The sequence below is a fragment of the Dendrobates tinctorius genome, unplaced genomic scaffold, assembly GCF_039654945.1.
Source record: "Dendrobates tinctorius isolate UK_male_01 unplaced genomic scaffold, ASM3965494v1 ptg000029l, whole genome shotgun sequence".
Lineage (NCBI taxonomy): Eukaryota > Metazoa > Chordata > Amphibia > Anura > Dendrobatidae > Dendrobates > Dendrobates tinctorius.
This window is the reverse complement of record NW_027361697.1, coordinates 15,057,071-15,075,376: the sequence shown is the minus strand read 5'-3', so window position 1 is coordinate 15,075,376 and position 18,306 is coordinate 15,057,071. Positions and strand designations below refer to the sequence as shown.

At 40.8% G+C, this 18,306-nt stretch overlaps 1 protein-coding gene across 2 annotated transcripts in view; it reads left to right on the top strand.

Annotated features, from left to right (window-relative positions):
- Positions 1-18,306, top strand: part of DPYD (dihydropyrimidine dehydrogenase) — a 1,593,199-nt gene that overhangs the window by 398,047 nt on the left and 1,176,846 nt on the right. For both annotated transcript variants that reach the window (XM_073571402.1, XM_073571401.1), the window contains one exon: positions 10,875-10,962. In XM_073571402.1, the coding sequence (XP_073427503.1) occupies positions 10,875-10,962 (88 nt within the window). The remainder of the gene's footprint in view (positions 1-10,874; positions 10,963-18,306) is intronic.

Genomic DNA, 18,306 nt, shown 5'->3' with positions numbered 1-18,306 from the left:
TTTGTATGCCAGCCTCCTCCTCTGTTATGGTCAATGAATTCAAAGTGCTTCCAGGTGTTCATTATGCCTGGAAATAAAACTAATGTGGTTTTAGTTGGCAGGTCAATTCATTGTAGACAGATGCAAACAATAATACAGCCCTGCCACAACTTCGTCGTCTCTCACAGTTAGTGATCAGGTTTTGTGCTGCATGGTATTTTCTTGGGTTTCTTCCAGTTGCTGATTAATTTATCCGGGAAACTTGTGTTAAAGTATTTGCCTAGGGCAGAACAAGATTCACATTTGCAAACTAGTGAAGCCTAAAGTATTAATGTGTTTATCAGTTGCATAGCTTGAATCATAAGGGGTGCCAATGCTAAATCTCTTACTGATCTTCCAACTAGTATGGGTCCAATGGTATTGGTCTTCTCATATGGGTCAGAAGGACCTTTGGACTCAAGGGCAACTCCAATCATTACACCCACTATAGTTATGCCCTTAGCTTTCACACCAAGAATGTCACAAAAGGACATTTTTAATTTAGAGGAAATATTTTTTTTACAGATATAGCAGTGACTTTCATGATATACGATAAGAAAACATTTAAATATAAACTAGAAGCTTATTATAATATTTGGAATAATGAGACTCTGAGAGCTAAGGTGTTTTTAAGGTGACAAGAATGCTTTAAAGGGAATCTGTCAGCAGGTTTTTGTACTGTAATCTGAGGACAGCATAATGAAGCAGCTGGGACAAAGATTTCAGGGATGTGTCACTTATTAGGCTGTGTGCTGTCGTTTCCATACAATGAAGGTTTTATCATCAGGAGAGGATCACTGCCCAGACCACAGTGCATGTGAGCCCTGGTCCAACCACTCCCTCTCCTCTGATAGGCAGCTCACTGTCAATATGCAATGTACACAGGAAGCTGTGGTGTGGGCGGAGTTTGCTTTTTGAGCTCTGCTGCATGGTGCATCTAAAAACTGTCACAGCTGCTTCACAAAGTAAATTAAGTGATACATTGCTGGAATCAGGGTCTCGTTTCCAACATTATGCTTCTCTCAGGTGATGTAGCAGAAACCTGATGACAAACTACCTTCCATTTTCATTGCCATAAACAAAATCTCTCTTTTGGGTGAAGCAGTTTCAATAATTGAGGCTCAGCGACAGTGTACCTCCACATACTAAATAAAGGTGGAGTCATAATACAACATTTGTTCTGATTGACCGAAAAAGTAGAATATTGTTTTACTACCACTTAAAATAGAGGTTTGATTATTTGATCTTGTCATAAAACATGTCATGTGAATATGTCAGTTTTCCTGCGCTAGACTCTGTTCACATAAAGGGAAAATAACGATCACATGGTTTTTTATAAAGCATGAATCATATCTGCTCTAATCAAGCAGATCAATCTTTCACCCTTTTTTTGGCCTTGCAGCTGCCGACATAGACATCAGGGGCTTATCAACAACATTCTGTAATGCTGTAGATAATCCCCGGATGTAACCTGAAAGTGAAGAAAAACACGTTATATTATACTCACCGAGGTGAGTGGTCCGGTCCGATGGGTGTCGCCGTCCCGTCCGGCGCCTCACTTCTTCATGTGATGACGTCATCTTCTCCTGCCCTGTAATGGTTCCGGCGCAGGCGCATTGCTCTGCCCTGTTGAGGGCACAGCAGAATTCTGCAGTGCGCAGGCGCCAGACCTCTCCCGGCGCCTGCGCACTGCAGGACTCTGCTCTGCCCTCAACAGGGCAGAGCAGTGCGCCTGCGCCGGAGCCACGACAGGACGGGAGAAGACGACGTCATTGCATGAAGAAGGGAGGCGCCGGACGGGACGGCGACACCCATAGGACCGGACCACCCACCTGGGTGAGTATAATATAACGTTTTTTTCTCCACTTTCAGGTTACATCGGGGGCTTATCTACAGCATTACAGAATGCTGTAGATAAGCCCCCGATGTCTATGCTGGCAGCTGCAAGGCCAAAAAAAGGGTGACAGATTCCCTTTAACAGATTTGGCTCATCTCAATGACTATGCAACGTGTTTCCGTTGGGTTGTGTTTTCCATAGATGTCAAGAACTACTTTGCCGATTAGGACATTTGTATTCGTTGAACGCATAAAAAAATAGTAAACGGAGCCTTATTTGATACAATTGTTAATTGTCTTTCAAGGTTCATCTTCATTCTTCATTACCAATTACGATATTTTTTTTGCATTTTTTTTCCAACATGTAAAGAAGTAAGCAAACTAAGGTTAATAAACTGCGCAATTAATATGATTACTTTAAACTGTAAAAAGTGCGGAATAGTCTTCAAACGTGAGTCATTTTTTTTTACGTCTGTTCACTTCAAAGTCAACATTCGGCTCATTTGAATTGAGTTGTAGGAGCGTTTCATGTTTCAAGTGCTGTAAATATAAATTTATCTTCAGTGACAATTAGCATGTCTCTTTGTAACTGTAAAATGTTTCAATTTAAGTGAATTGCATCTGTAGCACTTAAGGCAAAATTTATTACCGTATTCATGTAATGGCTATGCTACATATCCTATGTAAAAGCCTAACAAATATTCAATATGAAAATTGTAGGATTTGGAAAAGAAGAAGAGATAAGTGTAAAAATAGAGGAAATAAGTGTAAAAAAAAAGGGCATTGTATCCATCTTTATTTTTCTGGACATTCAGTATATAACATTTTTAGCAAAATGCCAAAATTTGGCTAAATACTTTTTTTAAAGGGACTTTGTCAGCACAGAATGAATGTTCAAACCAAGTAGAGGCGCTCCCTGCATCATGGCGGGGTCAAACCTTTATATACACCTTCTCACCTACTTGTTTTACCTCTATCTCCGCCGCCCTTCTGTCACCCTCATCTTTGATCGACAGCTCTGGCTTCATAGAGCCAGTGAAGGGTGGAAATAGATGGAAACCAAGCAGGTGGGAATGTGCATTTAAATGTGTGGTCCCGTCATGAAGAACCGAGCTCCTGTACTTAAAATTGCGTGCATGTTGCCCTGAGCTATACTAGTGGGTATAGTATCAACCACTAAATAGTCCCCAAAAGTACAAGAAAGGGCACTATCCTGCTTGGCAAATCAACAACTCTGGGGAATAATAATAATAAATTTTATTTCTATAGCGCTGACATATTCCGCAGCACTTTACATTTCAGAGGGGACTTGTACAGACAATAGACATTACAGCATAACAATAATCACATAGATCATAACAGATACCAAGAGGAATGAGGGCCCTGCTCGCAAGCTTACAATCTATGGGGAAAAAAAGTATTATTTGATGCAGTATGTTATCCTTGTTTTTAAAGGGAATGTTTAATCAGAAAATGACTTTCTGTTTATTTTTTTAATTTTGGTATTTTTATATCATTCCTATCATGTATCTTATGATTTATACGTTGGCCACTGAAGCTCATCTGGACTCCTACTTTCTGATGCTTCAGTAAATTCACATAAATTAGAGGCAATAGATTGGTTAGAATTGAGCAAAAAAGATATGCATTGGCTAGTCCAGCATTAAAAGGGTTATTTGGGATTTTTTAAAATTTTTTATATGGAGCTAAGAAATTACTGTCAGGTCGTTGCTAAATACCTGCCTGTTCTGCTTTGGGATGATCTCTGCCAGATCAGCATGGTTATGAATGGCTCCTGTTGGTAACACTGCTGCTTCCACTGACATCACATTGATGCTCTGATAACAGGACATCTTTGCCAATATCCTGCTGATTGATGGCCGGCTCCCTACTGCTTAACTGCAGGGAGCAAGCTGCCAATCAGCATGATGTCTCTAGTAATGCCCCATTGACAGACCAGCCCAGAAAAGAAGGTGCTCTTCTGTTGATGAGAGGTGAAATGAAGCAGACATATCACCAGCTGAGCCAGCAGAGATCATCCCATTCAGAACAAACAAGTAGTTAACTATTATCTGCCGGTTAGTTCTTCGCTCAATAAACAAAAAAAATAAATAAAAGTCCTGGATAATTCCTTTAAGTCCATTCAAGCCAGGACAGCTTTCACTTCTATGGCCGACATCCTCGGCATCTCTGACATTCACTAGGCCCTAAACGGCATGAGATTGCATGAGGCCTTGATACTGGTAAATCCAGGTGCCAAGGATTTCAGCTGCAGAAGTGAAGACAACTCTTATTTCACTTCCATATAAAACTAAACTGGACATCTGACCAGGGCAGCGTGAGTCTTTTTTCTCAACTCTATTTCTATTTTCAGAGTGAGAGACAGCCTACGTAGTCACTCTATACTCTGGATGCAAATTGTCTCTTCAGAGAGGAGGAGGACTAGAACTCTAGTACCACCTATTGGAAGTAGCAATCGTAAAAGTCAATGTTGACCCTTTAATGAGCCTTGTTACATGACTTAGGATAAAAGCCAAACCAGAATCTCAATTTGCAGACACTGTGTTTTTGGGTATTGTCCCCCGGCAGTGCAAAGTGTGAGATCTGGTTTGGCTGTGTGAGAGGCGTCTGACCGATATCCAAGAAGTATTGTTTCTCTTTGCGGAGAATGACATGCTAAGCATGCTTAGCATGTCATTCTCCGCAAGGAGAAACTATACTTCTTGGATATACTCTAGATGGAAATCCAGAATGGGAACCTTGTCTTTTAAGTCAAAATTCCCTAATGGGGTGTTTAAAAAATTAAATTTTATTCATTAAGGCAACCTTTGAAAAGTAATTCTTTTAGATTCTACCCTGTAATTTTTGTCCACATTGATTCTGTAAGGGTATATTGAAGTCTTGCCTTTATTTCTATGACAGCCGAGCCGTATGAGTAATATTCATGCACGTTTTTCATTATTTTCACATGATATATTTAAAAGTGCTACAAACACGATTGTTTTTCCAATGATAAAAGGTCCAAAGTGCTATATAATTGTCAGCAGCAAAATTACTCACTAAGCAAATGAAATCTATTTAAATGCAACCGTGTCGGATTGCATGAGCAGCTCTTGGGTGATTGTGCTTCCAGCTGCAATCACTAAAGTATTGTCTGCTCACAACTACTGTATGAATGCAGAATTGACCACGACACTTCAGAGAGTGAGATTTATTTATACGGCGGCGACGTCCGTTTCTGAGATATTCAGTATGTTAAGCTATTTAACTTTGCAGTCATTATAATGAAGATCTTTATTTTTATGAAAAGTAGAATTATCCAAGCAGTGTGAGCAATAAAAATAATTTATCGTCAATACTGTCTCTCCACCAGAGCTGTAAATTTAATTTAGGTACTTGGTGTAGTGTAAAATGAATGACCAAGGTCTCCAGAATAACACAGTATGATTTCTACAGAGTTTCCTCCCAAAAGTGAGATTGACAGAGAAAATAAAAATTGATCCAGAACATTAATATTTATTTCATAAGAGTCTCTTAATAATCTTTTTAGTTTTATTTTATGTGCTCTGGCACTGCCTCCAAGAATTTACATGTCCTCCTTCAATATAATACTGTCAATATGGACATCATATGATGGTTTTCTCTAGAAATATCTGAGGTAGTAGATGGGGTAATTTGACCTCAGTTTGAAAAGTCATATGCAAGTTTAATATTTTTTGGCTTTCTCCACTACAGCCTAATAGACAGAACCATATAATGGTGCTGTGATGTATGAATCCGAAATACATCCCTCATAAACTGCCATGAGTCCACACTGTACCTCTGTACATTGAAATTGAAACACCAAGAAAGAAAAGGAGGAATTATAAAAATTACAGAATTGATAGGCATGTTACTGATCTGCAAATAATGAAAAATGGAAACAAAATGTTCTAAACATCTCGGTTTAATCAGTATTGAGTATGAAATAAACGCATTTCCACTCCTTGGCACGCTAGCAATGAGGTTATTGATGGTTGTCTGAGGAATGCTCTTCCACGTTGAATGCGCTTAGGCAAATCATCAAGATCCACTGCTGGAAGCTCCCTTTGAAATTGTGGACCAATGATGTTTCAGATGTTCTCAATGGCAGGCAAGTCTAGTAGACATAGGCGAACCAGAACAGTAAAGTTCGGCGTCCATATCTACTGTTTGGACACGGACACCGAATACGGACTTCGCCAGGACACCAGGTGTTTTTAACCTGAACGGTGCCAAGATGAGACTGCAGTTCAGTCACCAGTGGTTCCCAGCCTGGACGGTCGCATCAACCCCCCCAACTATCACCCCACTTGCCACCGCTACAGGGAAAGTTGGAAGAGTGAGGCTAAGTGCCGGAATTGGTGCATCTTAGAGATGTGTTTTTTATGGGGCAGCTGAGAGCTGATGTTTTTAGCCTGTGGGGCCAGTGTCCATGGCCCCTTCCTAGGCGATTAATATCAGCCTGCAGCTGTCTGCATAGCCTTTGCTGGTTGTTTATTATAGGGGACCCTATGTCATTTATTCTAGAGTCCCCCATTTTAATAGCCAGTAAAGGCTAAGTATACAGCTGTGAGCTGATATTAATAGCCTGGGAAGCTCCATGTGTATTACCCCCTACCCAGGCTTTAAACATCAGCCCCCAGCCAGTTCCCTCTGCTGGTTACGAAAATTATGCAGGAGCCTACACCATTTTTTTCAGAAAAATAATCTTTTATTAATTAAATACATGTACAGTAAGCTGCACACACACTGTACTAATTGTATTTGTCACTGACATCTATATATCTATCTATTCTGCTTGTATTTACTGTATGTAATCCATCTCTTCTATCCTGTTGGCTCCTGCTGTGATTTTACATTGCCACGGCTGCTGAATTGCCAGATTTTCTTCTATCTACAGTGGGGAAAAAAAGTATTTAGTCAGTCAGCAATAGTGCAAGTTCCACCACTTAAAAAGATGAGAGGCGTCTGTAATTTACATCATAGGTAGACCTCAACTATGGGAGACAAACTGAGAAAAAAAAATTCAGAAAATCACATTGTCTGTTTTTTTTTCATTTTATTTGCATATTATGGTGGAAAATAAGTATTTGGTCAGAAACAAGCAATCAAGATTTCTGGCTCTCACAGACCTGTAACTTCTTCTTTAAGAGTCTCCTCTTTCCTCCACTCATTACCTGTAGTAATGGCACCTGTTTAAACTTGTTATCAGTATAAAAAGACACCTGTGCACACCCTCAAACAGTCTGACTCCAAACTCCACTATGGTGAAGACCAAAGAGCTGTCAAAGGACACCAGAAACAAAATTGTAGCCCTGCACCAGGCTGGGAAGACTGAATCTGCAATAGCCAACCAGCTTGGAGGGAAGAAATCAACTGTGGGAGCAATAATTAGAAAATGGAAGACATACAAGACCACTGATAATCTCCCTCGATCTGGTGCTCCACGCCAAATCCCACCCCGTGGGGTCAGAATGATCACAAGAACAGTGAGCAAAAATCCCAGAACCACGCGGGGGGACCTAGTGAATGAACTGCAGAGAGCTGGGACCAATGTAACAAGGCCTACCATAAGTAACACACTACGCCACCATGGACTCAGATCCTGCAGTGCCAGACATGTCCCACTGCTTAAGCCTGTACATGTCCGGGCCCGTCTGAAGTTTGCTAGAGAGCATTTGGATGATCGAGAGGAGTTTTGGGAGAATGTCCTATGGTCTGATGAAACCAAACTGGAACTGTTTGGTAGAAACACAACTTGTCGTGTTTGGAGGAAAAAGAATACTGAGTTGCATCCATCAAACACCATACCTAGAAACCCTATAGAAAACCTTTGGAGGGAGTTGAAAGTCCGTGTTGCCAAGCGAAAAGCCAAAAACATCACTGCTCTAGAGGAGATCTGCATGGAGGAATGGGCCAACATACCAACAACAGTGTGTGGCAACCTTGTGAAGACTTACAGAAAACGTTTGACCTCTGTCATTGCCAACAAAGGATATATCACAAAGTATTGAGATGAAATTTTGTTTCTGACCAAATACTTATTTTCCACCATAATATGCAAATAAAATGAAAAAAAAAACAGACAATGTGATTTTCTGGATTTTTTTTTCTCAGTTTGTCTCCCATAGTTGAGGTCTACCTATGATGTAAATTACAGACGCCTCTCATCTTTTTAAGTGGTGGAACTTGCACTATTGCTGACTGACTAAATACTTTTTTTCCCCACTGTATCTACGCAATATACAGTATATGCATATATTTGTGTGTGTACATCACTGACATATACACTCACTGGCCACTTTATTAGGTACACCATGCTAGTAAGGGGTTGGACCCCCTTTTGCCTTCAGAACTGCCTCAATTCTTCGTGGCAGAGATTCAACAAGGTGCTGGAAGCATTCCTCAGAGATTTTGGACCATATTGACATGATGGCATCACACAGTTGGCGCAGATTTGTCGGCTGCACATCCCTGATGCGAATCTCCCGTTCCACCACATCCCAAAGATGCTCTATTGGATTGAGATCTGGTGACTGAGGAGGCCATTTGAGTACAGTGAACTCATTGTCATGTTCAAGAAACCAATCTGAGATGATTCGAGCTTTATGACATGGCGCATTATCCTGCTGAAAGTAGCCATCAGATGTTGGGTACATTGTGGTCATAAAGGGATGGACATGGTCAGCAACAATACTCAGGTAGGCTGTTGCGTTGCAACGATGCTCAATTGGTACCAAGGGGCCCAAAGAGTGCCAAGAAAAAATTCCCCACACCATGACACCACCACCACCAGCCTGAACCGTTGATACAAGGCTGGATGGATCCATGCTTTCATGTTGTTTACGCCAAATTCTGACCCTACCATCCGAATGTCGCAGCAGAAATCGAGACTCATCAGACCAGGCAACGTTTTTCCAATCTTCTACTGTCCAATTTCGATGAGCTTGTGCAAATTGTAGCCTCAGTTTCCTGTTCTTAGCTGAGAGGAGTGGTACCCAGTGTGGTCTTCTGCTGCTGTAGCCCATCTGCCTCAAAGTTCGACGCACTGTGCGTTCAGAGATGCTCTTCTGCCTACCTTGGTTGTAACGGGTGGCAATTTGAGTCACTGTTGCCTTTCTATCAGCTCGAACCAGTATGCCCATTCTCCTCTGACCTCTGGCATCAACAAGGCATTTCCGGCCACAGAACTGCCGCTCACTGGATTTTTTTTCTTTTTCGGACCATTCTCTGTAAACCCTAGAGATGGTTGTGCGTGAAAATCCCAGTAGATCAGCAGTTTCTGAAATACTCAGACCAGCCCTTCTGGCACCAACAATCATGCCACGTTCAAAGGCACTCAAATCACCTTTCTTCCCCATACTGATGCTCGGTTTGAACTGCAGGAGATTGTCTTGACCATGTCTACATGCCTAAATGCACTGAGTTGCCGCCATGTGATTGGCTGATTAGAAATTAAGTCTTAACACACAGTTGGACAGGTGTACCTAATAAAGTGGCCAGTGAGTGTATATATGTATATATTCTATGTGTAAATATGTATTCTATTCTAACCTGTCACGCTGTGATTTTACTGAATGCAGCACAAGAATTGCCAGCTTTTATTCTATCTTTTACCGAATGTTGCTGGCTTTTTCTGATTTTAAGAAAAATGCTCATGTTACCGATCACGAATCCGAATGTACCATATTCGTGCAGAATTTATGTTTGGTGATCGTTTTCCGAACATATTCGCTCATCTCTAGCCGTGTTTATGTAATGGGGCTTTGTCAGTGGTCGACTAGCAGCTGTAAAATGGCTACCACGGACAAGCATACTGCAAGTTACTCTGCTTTCCAGATTCCAGTTTGCCGTAACCCTTTATCCCCTGTATAGGGATCTGGACTTAAATAGAGGCTGGGGCCACAGAATAAGCTACTGTTCTTTGGTGTAACCTAGCAGGAGTGGTCAGGTAGCCGGGTCAAAACCAAAAGAGCAGGAAAAGTACAAAATCAAAATATGCAAGAATAGTCAGTAAAACAAGCCAAAGGTCAAAACAGGAAGCAATTATACTACACAGGAACTGAACCTGAGCAGCACAAGGCTACATCTAGCAGCTTCCAGTAAAGTGCAGTGCTCAAATTCGCTAGAACAGATAGCTGATAACTGATGCCAGACAGCATACACACCTATACTGTCAGACTGCACATCACAGCCACCCTAAACTTAGTGGCTGGACAGAGCCTGCACAATCCAGAGATTCTGATTCCAACATCTCTTCTATCACAAGTGCCACCCGCTCAATAAATAGGGCAGTGCCTGGCAACAGAAGCAGGCTTCGCAGGAGCAGATCATGGTGGGATATGACAGTATAGAGATGACCAAATCAGTTTTAAAATTATCAAATTAATTTCAAAACTCTAAATATTCATTGATGTAAATCTTAATTTTGAGAGATTCACCGCATGGATCTAGCAAAATAGAAGGTGGCAAGCTACTGGATTCTGTAAGACACTAAGGGATTAAATAAATTAAAGTCGTATAATCAGATTTTAACACAGTCGCTGCCACTGTCTTTGCCCCACACGGTCAGTTTCATTTCGCACTGAAATGGTTGATGCAAATTGAATCAAATTTTGGGAGAGTCCCCCAATTCTGATCCTGAACCTTTTAATAACTCAGTGGCAGGATATTTAAAGTCAGATAATGAGTAATTCTATATCATCATATAACGCTGTTATGAAACAGTTGCATTTCAGCATCCATTTGCAAAATGATATTTTCAAGCAATGTTTTCCTTAAGATGTTTTCTGTAAGCATGCCCTCCTTTTGTTGCTACTAGATTTAGCTGCAGCAGGTGATGTGACGGGAACCATTATTGATCTTTGTATGTAATCTAATTTGTTGCATGTAATTCAGTTGTTGAGTTCACAACCTCTAAATCTAAGGGTTTCATTCCTACAGAGTAAGAGAAAATACTTTGCCCTATAAAATATTTATCATTGTTGCTTGTTTTACAGGTGCCTGAAATGTGTAGATGCGCCTTGTCAAAAGAGCTGCCCAACTAACTTGGATATTAAGTCATTCATCACAAGCATTGCAAATAAGGTAAACCCTTCCCGTGGATATGCAGCAGATTCTAAGACACTTCCAGAGGGAAATAACATTATGTTCCCTTCATATACAATATAAATGTACGTCGTTCTGAATATTATTAAACAGTTTGCAACCCTGAATTTGAAATAAGAATAGGGGCTCATGCACAGACATGATCATGGTTACATATAACTTCTCATTTGTACTGAGATTTGATAGGCCACCTATAGAAATATGATAACTACACAAATAAACCCATAAATAACGTTAAATGGCACATGAACTGGATCAAACATATGAACCACACAGAGCTACAGTATATAATTCCAATTAAAATAAAATTTTATTTTGAACAAGATTAAAAGTCGTAAATCACACCACCAATAAATACAAGGTAACTGCATACCAAGCAGGGAGGACCAACACACTTTGTATGATCTAGTGAAAAGGTGCCTGCATCAGGAAGCTAAATGTGCATTAGGGACGTCACACACAATTGGTGTATTCATGTAAATGCTGCCTCCTACTTTGCATTAGTAGCCTATTAACTCTATTTGGAGCAATATATCCCTGTAGTAAGTGTTATGCAGTAATGGCTCTATTTGCACTGTAATATGCAGGCACCTTTTCACTAGAGTGAAAAAGTATGATGTTTCCCCCACCATGCTTCCAGATTAGGATGGTGTGCTTGGAGTTGTACTCATCCTCCAAACACGGCGACTGGAGTCGATACCAACAAATTCTATTTGGTCTCATCTGACAATATGACCTTCTCCCATGCCTGCTCTTGATCATCCAGTTGATCATTTTCAAACTTCAAATGGGTCTGGACATATGCTGGCGTGATTCGGAGGACCTTGAGAGCCCTAAAGGATTTTAATCCATGATGAAGACGTAGTGTGTTACTAAAGGTTATGTTTGAGACTGTGGTCCAAGCTCTCTTCAGGTCATTGACCAGGTCCTCCCATGTAGTTTTGGGATGATTCCTTACTTTTCACAGAATCTTCCTTAACCCACGAGATGAGATCTTGCAATGAACCCCAGACCGAGGAAGATTGACAGTCACGTTGTGTTTCTTTCATTTTTGAATAATTTTACAAACAATTGTTGCCTTCTCAGCAAGCTGCTTTCCTATTGTCATGTATTCTAAGCAGGTCTACAATTTTGTCCCTGGTGTACTTAGATAGCTCTTTGGTCTTGGCCATGGTGAAGAGGTTGGAGTGTGATTGAATGAGTGCATGAACAGATGTCTTTTGTACAGGTAATGAGTTCAAACAGGTGCAATTAATACAGGTAATGAGCGCATAGTAGGATTGCTTCTTAAATAGAAACTAACAGGTCTGTGAGAGCCAGAATTCTTGCTGGTTGGTAGGTAAACAAATACTTATTTCATGCAGTAGAATGCAATTTAATTATTTAAAAATCATACAATGTGAATTTATGATTTTACTTTTTAGAGTCTGTCTCTCACAGTTGAAGAGGATGTACGATAAAAATACATACCTCTCCCTTCTTTGTAGGTGGGAAAGCTTGCAAAATTGGCAGTGTACTTACTGTATTTTCCCCACTGTAGCTATATGGTCATTGTTACAGAAATCTTCAATTCATTTTATATAAAACAGACTTTTTGGGACTTATCCGATATAAATACAGATTTACTATATTTTTCAGACCATAAGACGCACTTTTATCCTCCAAATTTGGGAGGAAAGTATGGGGTGCATCTTATGGTCCGAATGTAACATATGGGGAAGGGGCAGCAGTGGAGTGGGATTGCACTTGCAGGAGGCAGGAAAATGTTGCCGCTGCAGGAATCCGGCTCTGGGGAAACCATATGGTCCCGATGCTTCCCCGCCCACCTAGCAGTGCCGAGCAGTGGATGGGGAGCAGCAAACGAATATTCCTTCACTTAAACATCAGACCCACATGGTTTGCCCAGCGCCAGTTTGCTGCCGTGGCTGCGGAGATTGTGTGTCCGGTGGAGAAGGAGGCGGCAGGAGCAGGGTGCCACAGGAGAGATAGCCACAGTCGCATACCTGATATAACGGCGTGGGCTGTGCTGATGCTGAGTGCTCCCATCATTATAGGACCTGTGGTGAGGTAATGAAGAGGGCGGGCTGGAGCATCACATGACAGCACATAGCCCTCCCTCTTCATTATGTCACCACAGGTTCTACAGACACCGCACTAGAAGCAATGCAGCTACCTCTTACACGACCTGTGCTGAGGTAATAAGATGGAGGGCTCTGTGCGCTCATGTGATGCTCCAGCCCTTCATTACCTCACCACAGGTCCTGTAAGCTGTAGAGAGCTATACATTCAGTTTTCTAGCGTGGTTGGCTGACTGCAGGACCTGCACTGATGTGAGCACAGCCTGTGGAAGTAAAAATTAATTTAAAGTTTAGTAATTACAACACATAAAAAGCACTCTGCCACTCTTGTACTGAACTATAACTCCCAGCATGCCATAGGATCTGCAGGACATGCTGGGAGTTACATTTCTCCCATGGGATCTTAGAGCAGCAACCCAGTGTTATTTTTCAGTGCTCGAGTGGTGCTTTAAATATAAGCCCTGTGCACCCATTCTTATACTCAACTTCCAGCGACTTAATATAGTACATTACATACACCCCACTGGTCCCGTACAACCATCTTCTACCCGTAGCTTCCAACATAATAACATACTATTATATATAATAACACCAAATATAATGGTATGTTATTAAAAATGTTACCACATTTTTTAATTCAAATATTTTTTTCCCTTCCCTATTTTCCACCTCTAAAACCTGGGTGCGTCTTATAGTCCGGTCCGTCTTATAGTCCAAAAAATACGGTATCTAAGTTAGTCACTACATATCTGCATCACTGCCAGCAATCTCCCACAGTTACTTGGAGAAATGTCAGTAGACCAAGCGCGGTAGAGATATGCATTTATAATTCAATATAAATTTAACTTTTTAATGTAATGAAAATGTTGTGCATTGATAATCTTTTCTTTTAAGCCATCTTTAAAAAAACAAAAAAGCCACCCAGAGGAATTAGAATGTAACTTAAGCAGTTTTTCAGCAAATTAGCAAGACTGAATAGCTAAAATCAATCTATCTTAGTAAGAAAAGTGTTCTGAAGTCTGACATGCAGCTAGTCCAAAAGTTCAAACTGTTTTGTGTTTCTTATGCTGGCAATACATGTTAGATAGCTGGCAGCCGAACAATTAGTCAACTGGCAAGTAGAAATGAATGAATTGTTTTAAATTCAAATTCACTGGCTTTGCTGAATATTCCCCCAAAATTTGATTTGTGTCAAAATATTTACCAGAAATTGCAATAATATAAAGCATTTAATCGCCACATAAGTACAGTTATAACACTCTGGTGTTGTTTAGATGTGTATTAAACCTGGCTGAAAATACGTAATAGCAACACAACCTTATTAGCTACAGTATATATAAATTGATGGTAGGCATTGATTTTGATAAAAGTCGAGATATCTTTTTTGGGTGGAAGATAAAATCTATGTGACTTGCCCATCTTACAAAACAGGATGTACAAATTCTGTGACACATAAGGGCCCCGTTACACATAGCGATCTCGCTAGCGAGATTGCTGCTGAGTCACGAGTTTTGTGACACAACAGCGATCTCACCAGCGAGATCGCTGTGTGTGACAGCGATCAGCACCCGGCCCCCCTGCCGGTATCGCTGATCGCTGCAAGAAACCTCTGGACATTTCTTTTGTCGCTGATCTCCCGCTGGCCAGCATGCATCGCTGCGTGTGACAGGCGGAAGACCAGCGATCAGCTGGTAACTAACGTACACATCGGGTATCCAAGGGACGCGCGTCCCTTAGATACCCAATGTGTACGTTAGTTACCAGCGCGCTGATGCAGGGAGCTGGTAACTAACGTACACATTGGGTATCTAAGGGGCGCACATCCCTTGGATACCCGAATTGTACGTTAGTTACCAGCTCCCTGCATCTGCGCGCTGGTAACTAACGAACACAGCGATGCCACGCGCTTGGCGTCGCTGTGCTGATCGCTGGTGAAGCTGTCTGTGTGACAGCTCACCAGCGATCACATAGTGACTTACCAGCCATCCTGACACGTTGATATTGTTGTCAGGATCGCTGATAAGTCGCTATGTGTGACTCCAGCTTAAGCCTTGGATTCAGGATTTTTTTTAGCAGAAAAATTAGCACTGAGAGGTTTGATAATGCCCTCCTTGTTTGCAGTGTGCAAAGTATAAAAAAGGAGTTGTTTTGAAAGTTCTTTCACTGCAGCATATCTCAGATCAATCAATTCAAAGTCACAGTAAATGACTATACATCTATTTCACATCCTAGATAACACTTGAATTTTTAGATTAGTACTCAAAGAATAAAGGTTCCGTTACATTTACCGATGCACCAGCGATCCCGACAACGATACAACCCAGTCAGGATCGCTGGTGCATCGCTAAATGGTCCCTAGTGAGCTGCCAAACAGGCAGATCTCACCAGCAACGCAGCAGCCCGTCGATGGTCGTTACTTACCTGTCAGACGCAGCGATGATGACAACTTCCGCCTGCGTCCATGCATCGCTAGTTGGCGCCAGTGGGATGCCAGCGAGAAGAAAATGGGCCTGGACATTTGCGCGTGATCAGCGATATCCAGCGGGGTGCCGGGTCGCAGGTGCGTGTCACATGTAGCGATCTTGCTATGCGTGAAGGGGGCTTAAGACTAGAATTCCTATTTTCAAGCACAAAAACTAGAGTGCATCAGAGTATCAGCATTGTGGATGCTCTTTTCCAGAATTTTATTGATGTGGTGCAAGGAAAATCTGTGGAGGAAATTGACAGGGGCTAAAGCGTTGAAATCCACAGCTTGCCAATTTATGGTAAGTTTCACATTTTGGGGCAGAATATCTGTGAATTTGAGTGCAAAGAAAATGCATAACATAATACCAACTGCATATCTAAAAATCTGATGTATACTTTGACAAAAATTTTTGTAAGGAAATTTATCCGTAACACAGATTTTACAATCTATAATTTGCATGTAACAAGTGTGGACTTTGTTTCAGATTTTGCTTCAGATACACTATGGGAAAATTTACAACATATGACCTTGAACTTACATGTATACTGTGGATATCACCATTTACAATACAAAGGATGGTATCTGCAGTAAGTCCAAAGCATTTCTGCATTAATATCCTCCCGATTTAGTGCAGATTTTGACACTGCGGGATCAGACCCATTTGAAGTTTCCCTTTAAGGATAGATCAGAAGCCATCCAAGAAAATGAAGCTAGTGAACTCCCAAATTATTTTTTTCTCTAGTGATTAAATATTGTAGTATGCAGCATTTGTATATCTTATCCAGGCAGTAGTTCTAGGTTCTGCCAGCACAGCTTTGATATTTTCCATCTACTGAGAGACTGATGGCTTTAAAATATAGAGTCCAAATCCACTGAGTATTAGCCATAAACAGTCATGTGCTGCAGAGAACATTTCACAGATTCAATACATATCAAAAAGGGATGTCTACTCTTGCTTGTGTGATCCTTCATTCATCCTTGTAGCACTCCAGTATTGTTTAACAGTCTGTTAACCAAAGTCCTTTGTCCTTTGCAGCAGGTAACAGGCCATGTAAATATAGCTGCCCCTTACATAGTTATCTGAGAGATATTTTGTTTGAAGTATAATACACTGAATACGTTAGAAATACAAAAAATATACATATGGAAATCTTTACTAGTCCAGTCTCAATAATAATTGGGTCTAATTTACATTGCTGGAGTCATTCGATACTTTGAGCAACATTAATTTAGGAAAAGGCAATTAAAGTCAATTGCTAATTGCATTGACATAATGGAACACATGCCATGCATCAAATTGATATATGTTTAAAGATAATTCTTACTGTAGTGCAGCGGGGTTGGTACAGTGCGACAAATAGGCAGGGACTACAGAAAAGTTCAAAGCAAATGTCTTTATTGTTCAAACAAACTCACACACAGGAGTGCAGTTCTTCAGATCACAGCCAGGTTTCCATTTAATACAGTCCAGAACTCAAAAACCCGTTGCCTTGGACAATGGCATCACTGTGACTCTTGGGTGCATCCGCCGCCTTCCGTTAGCTCCACACAGACCGGGGTTGTACAGAGCCACCTGCTCTGCAGCTTGCAAACTCCAAACTGACACACTCAAGGCAAAAACTGACAGATTTTAAATGGAATCTGTGGCCATGGGCCACTTGTAAGACCCGGCTGGAGAAAGTGAAAGACTTTACTACCATCCTGTAGTTCACTTCAAAAATTAAAAGCCCTTAACGGGTTATCCTAAGAATCTGACTGGGTCAACTGCTTGGACCTAATCCGCACTTTCATTTATTTTGCCTTGTGATTCACAGGCGTCCTGCTGTGAACACAAGGCAGTCCAACGGGTTTAATTAGACTCTGTTAGCATCCTGGAGGACACATATTTACCCTTGCAAATTATCAGATTAGATTTATTTTTCTCTCTCTGTTGCTTTTTGATTTCCCAACCTAATTGAAAAAGATGAGCAAGTTTCCCTATAATGCCTTACAGCTATCACATCCAATGGGATAGCACAGCCTGTCAGGAGGAACTATCACAGCTAGCCTGTATAAAAACTGAAGCAAGAAAATCAGTGGCCATTTTGTTGCAAATCTGAATAGTGAGAGAGCATCTTAGTTCACAGCTTAGCCATACAGGCAGGGAAAGAAACTCATAGAACACTAAAGAAACTGTGCAAATGATGTGAAGGACAGCATAGCAATGGAAAATAATTACCAACAATTCACCCATATATGTTAAGGTCAATTTGACATTGCTAAGGCTGCTTTTGCCTTAAAGAACTTGAAAGAGGTTAGATGTAGTCCAAGAAGGCTTATTTTAATATTGTAGATGTATTGGAGAATTTGTGACTCGATTAATCGAAAATTGATTTTATTTTTAATTCAGCATAAGTGGTGAATTTAATTTTCAAAAGATTTTTTTCTCTCTAGCAATAGGTATTCCATAATGGAGTTTAATGAGGCACCAAAAAAAATAAAAAGTCTCCACCATCCTAATAAAAAGCCATTTGAGTGTAAAAACAAATCTGTTGAATTTCTGTCAACTCTTGCTTTTGGCCTGATGCTTCAGACCTTGGCTCCAAATCAGAGAACATCACAGAAACTTGGTAGAGTATATCTACCATTATAACACAAGTCACCTCTTCAGATCCTTCCAACTCTTTAACATTTAATAGCATCACAGATTGCAAAGCAGTCTTCTCATTTAAGTGGCACATCAGCCATGTACAGAAAAATAACAGGTGATGCTCACTGCTGGAGTCATTTGATCTAACC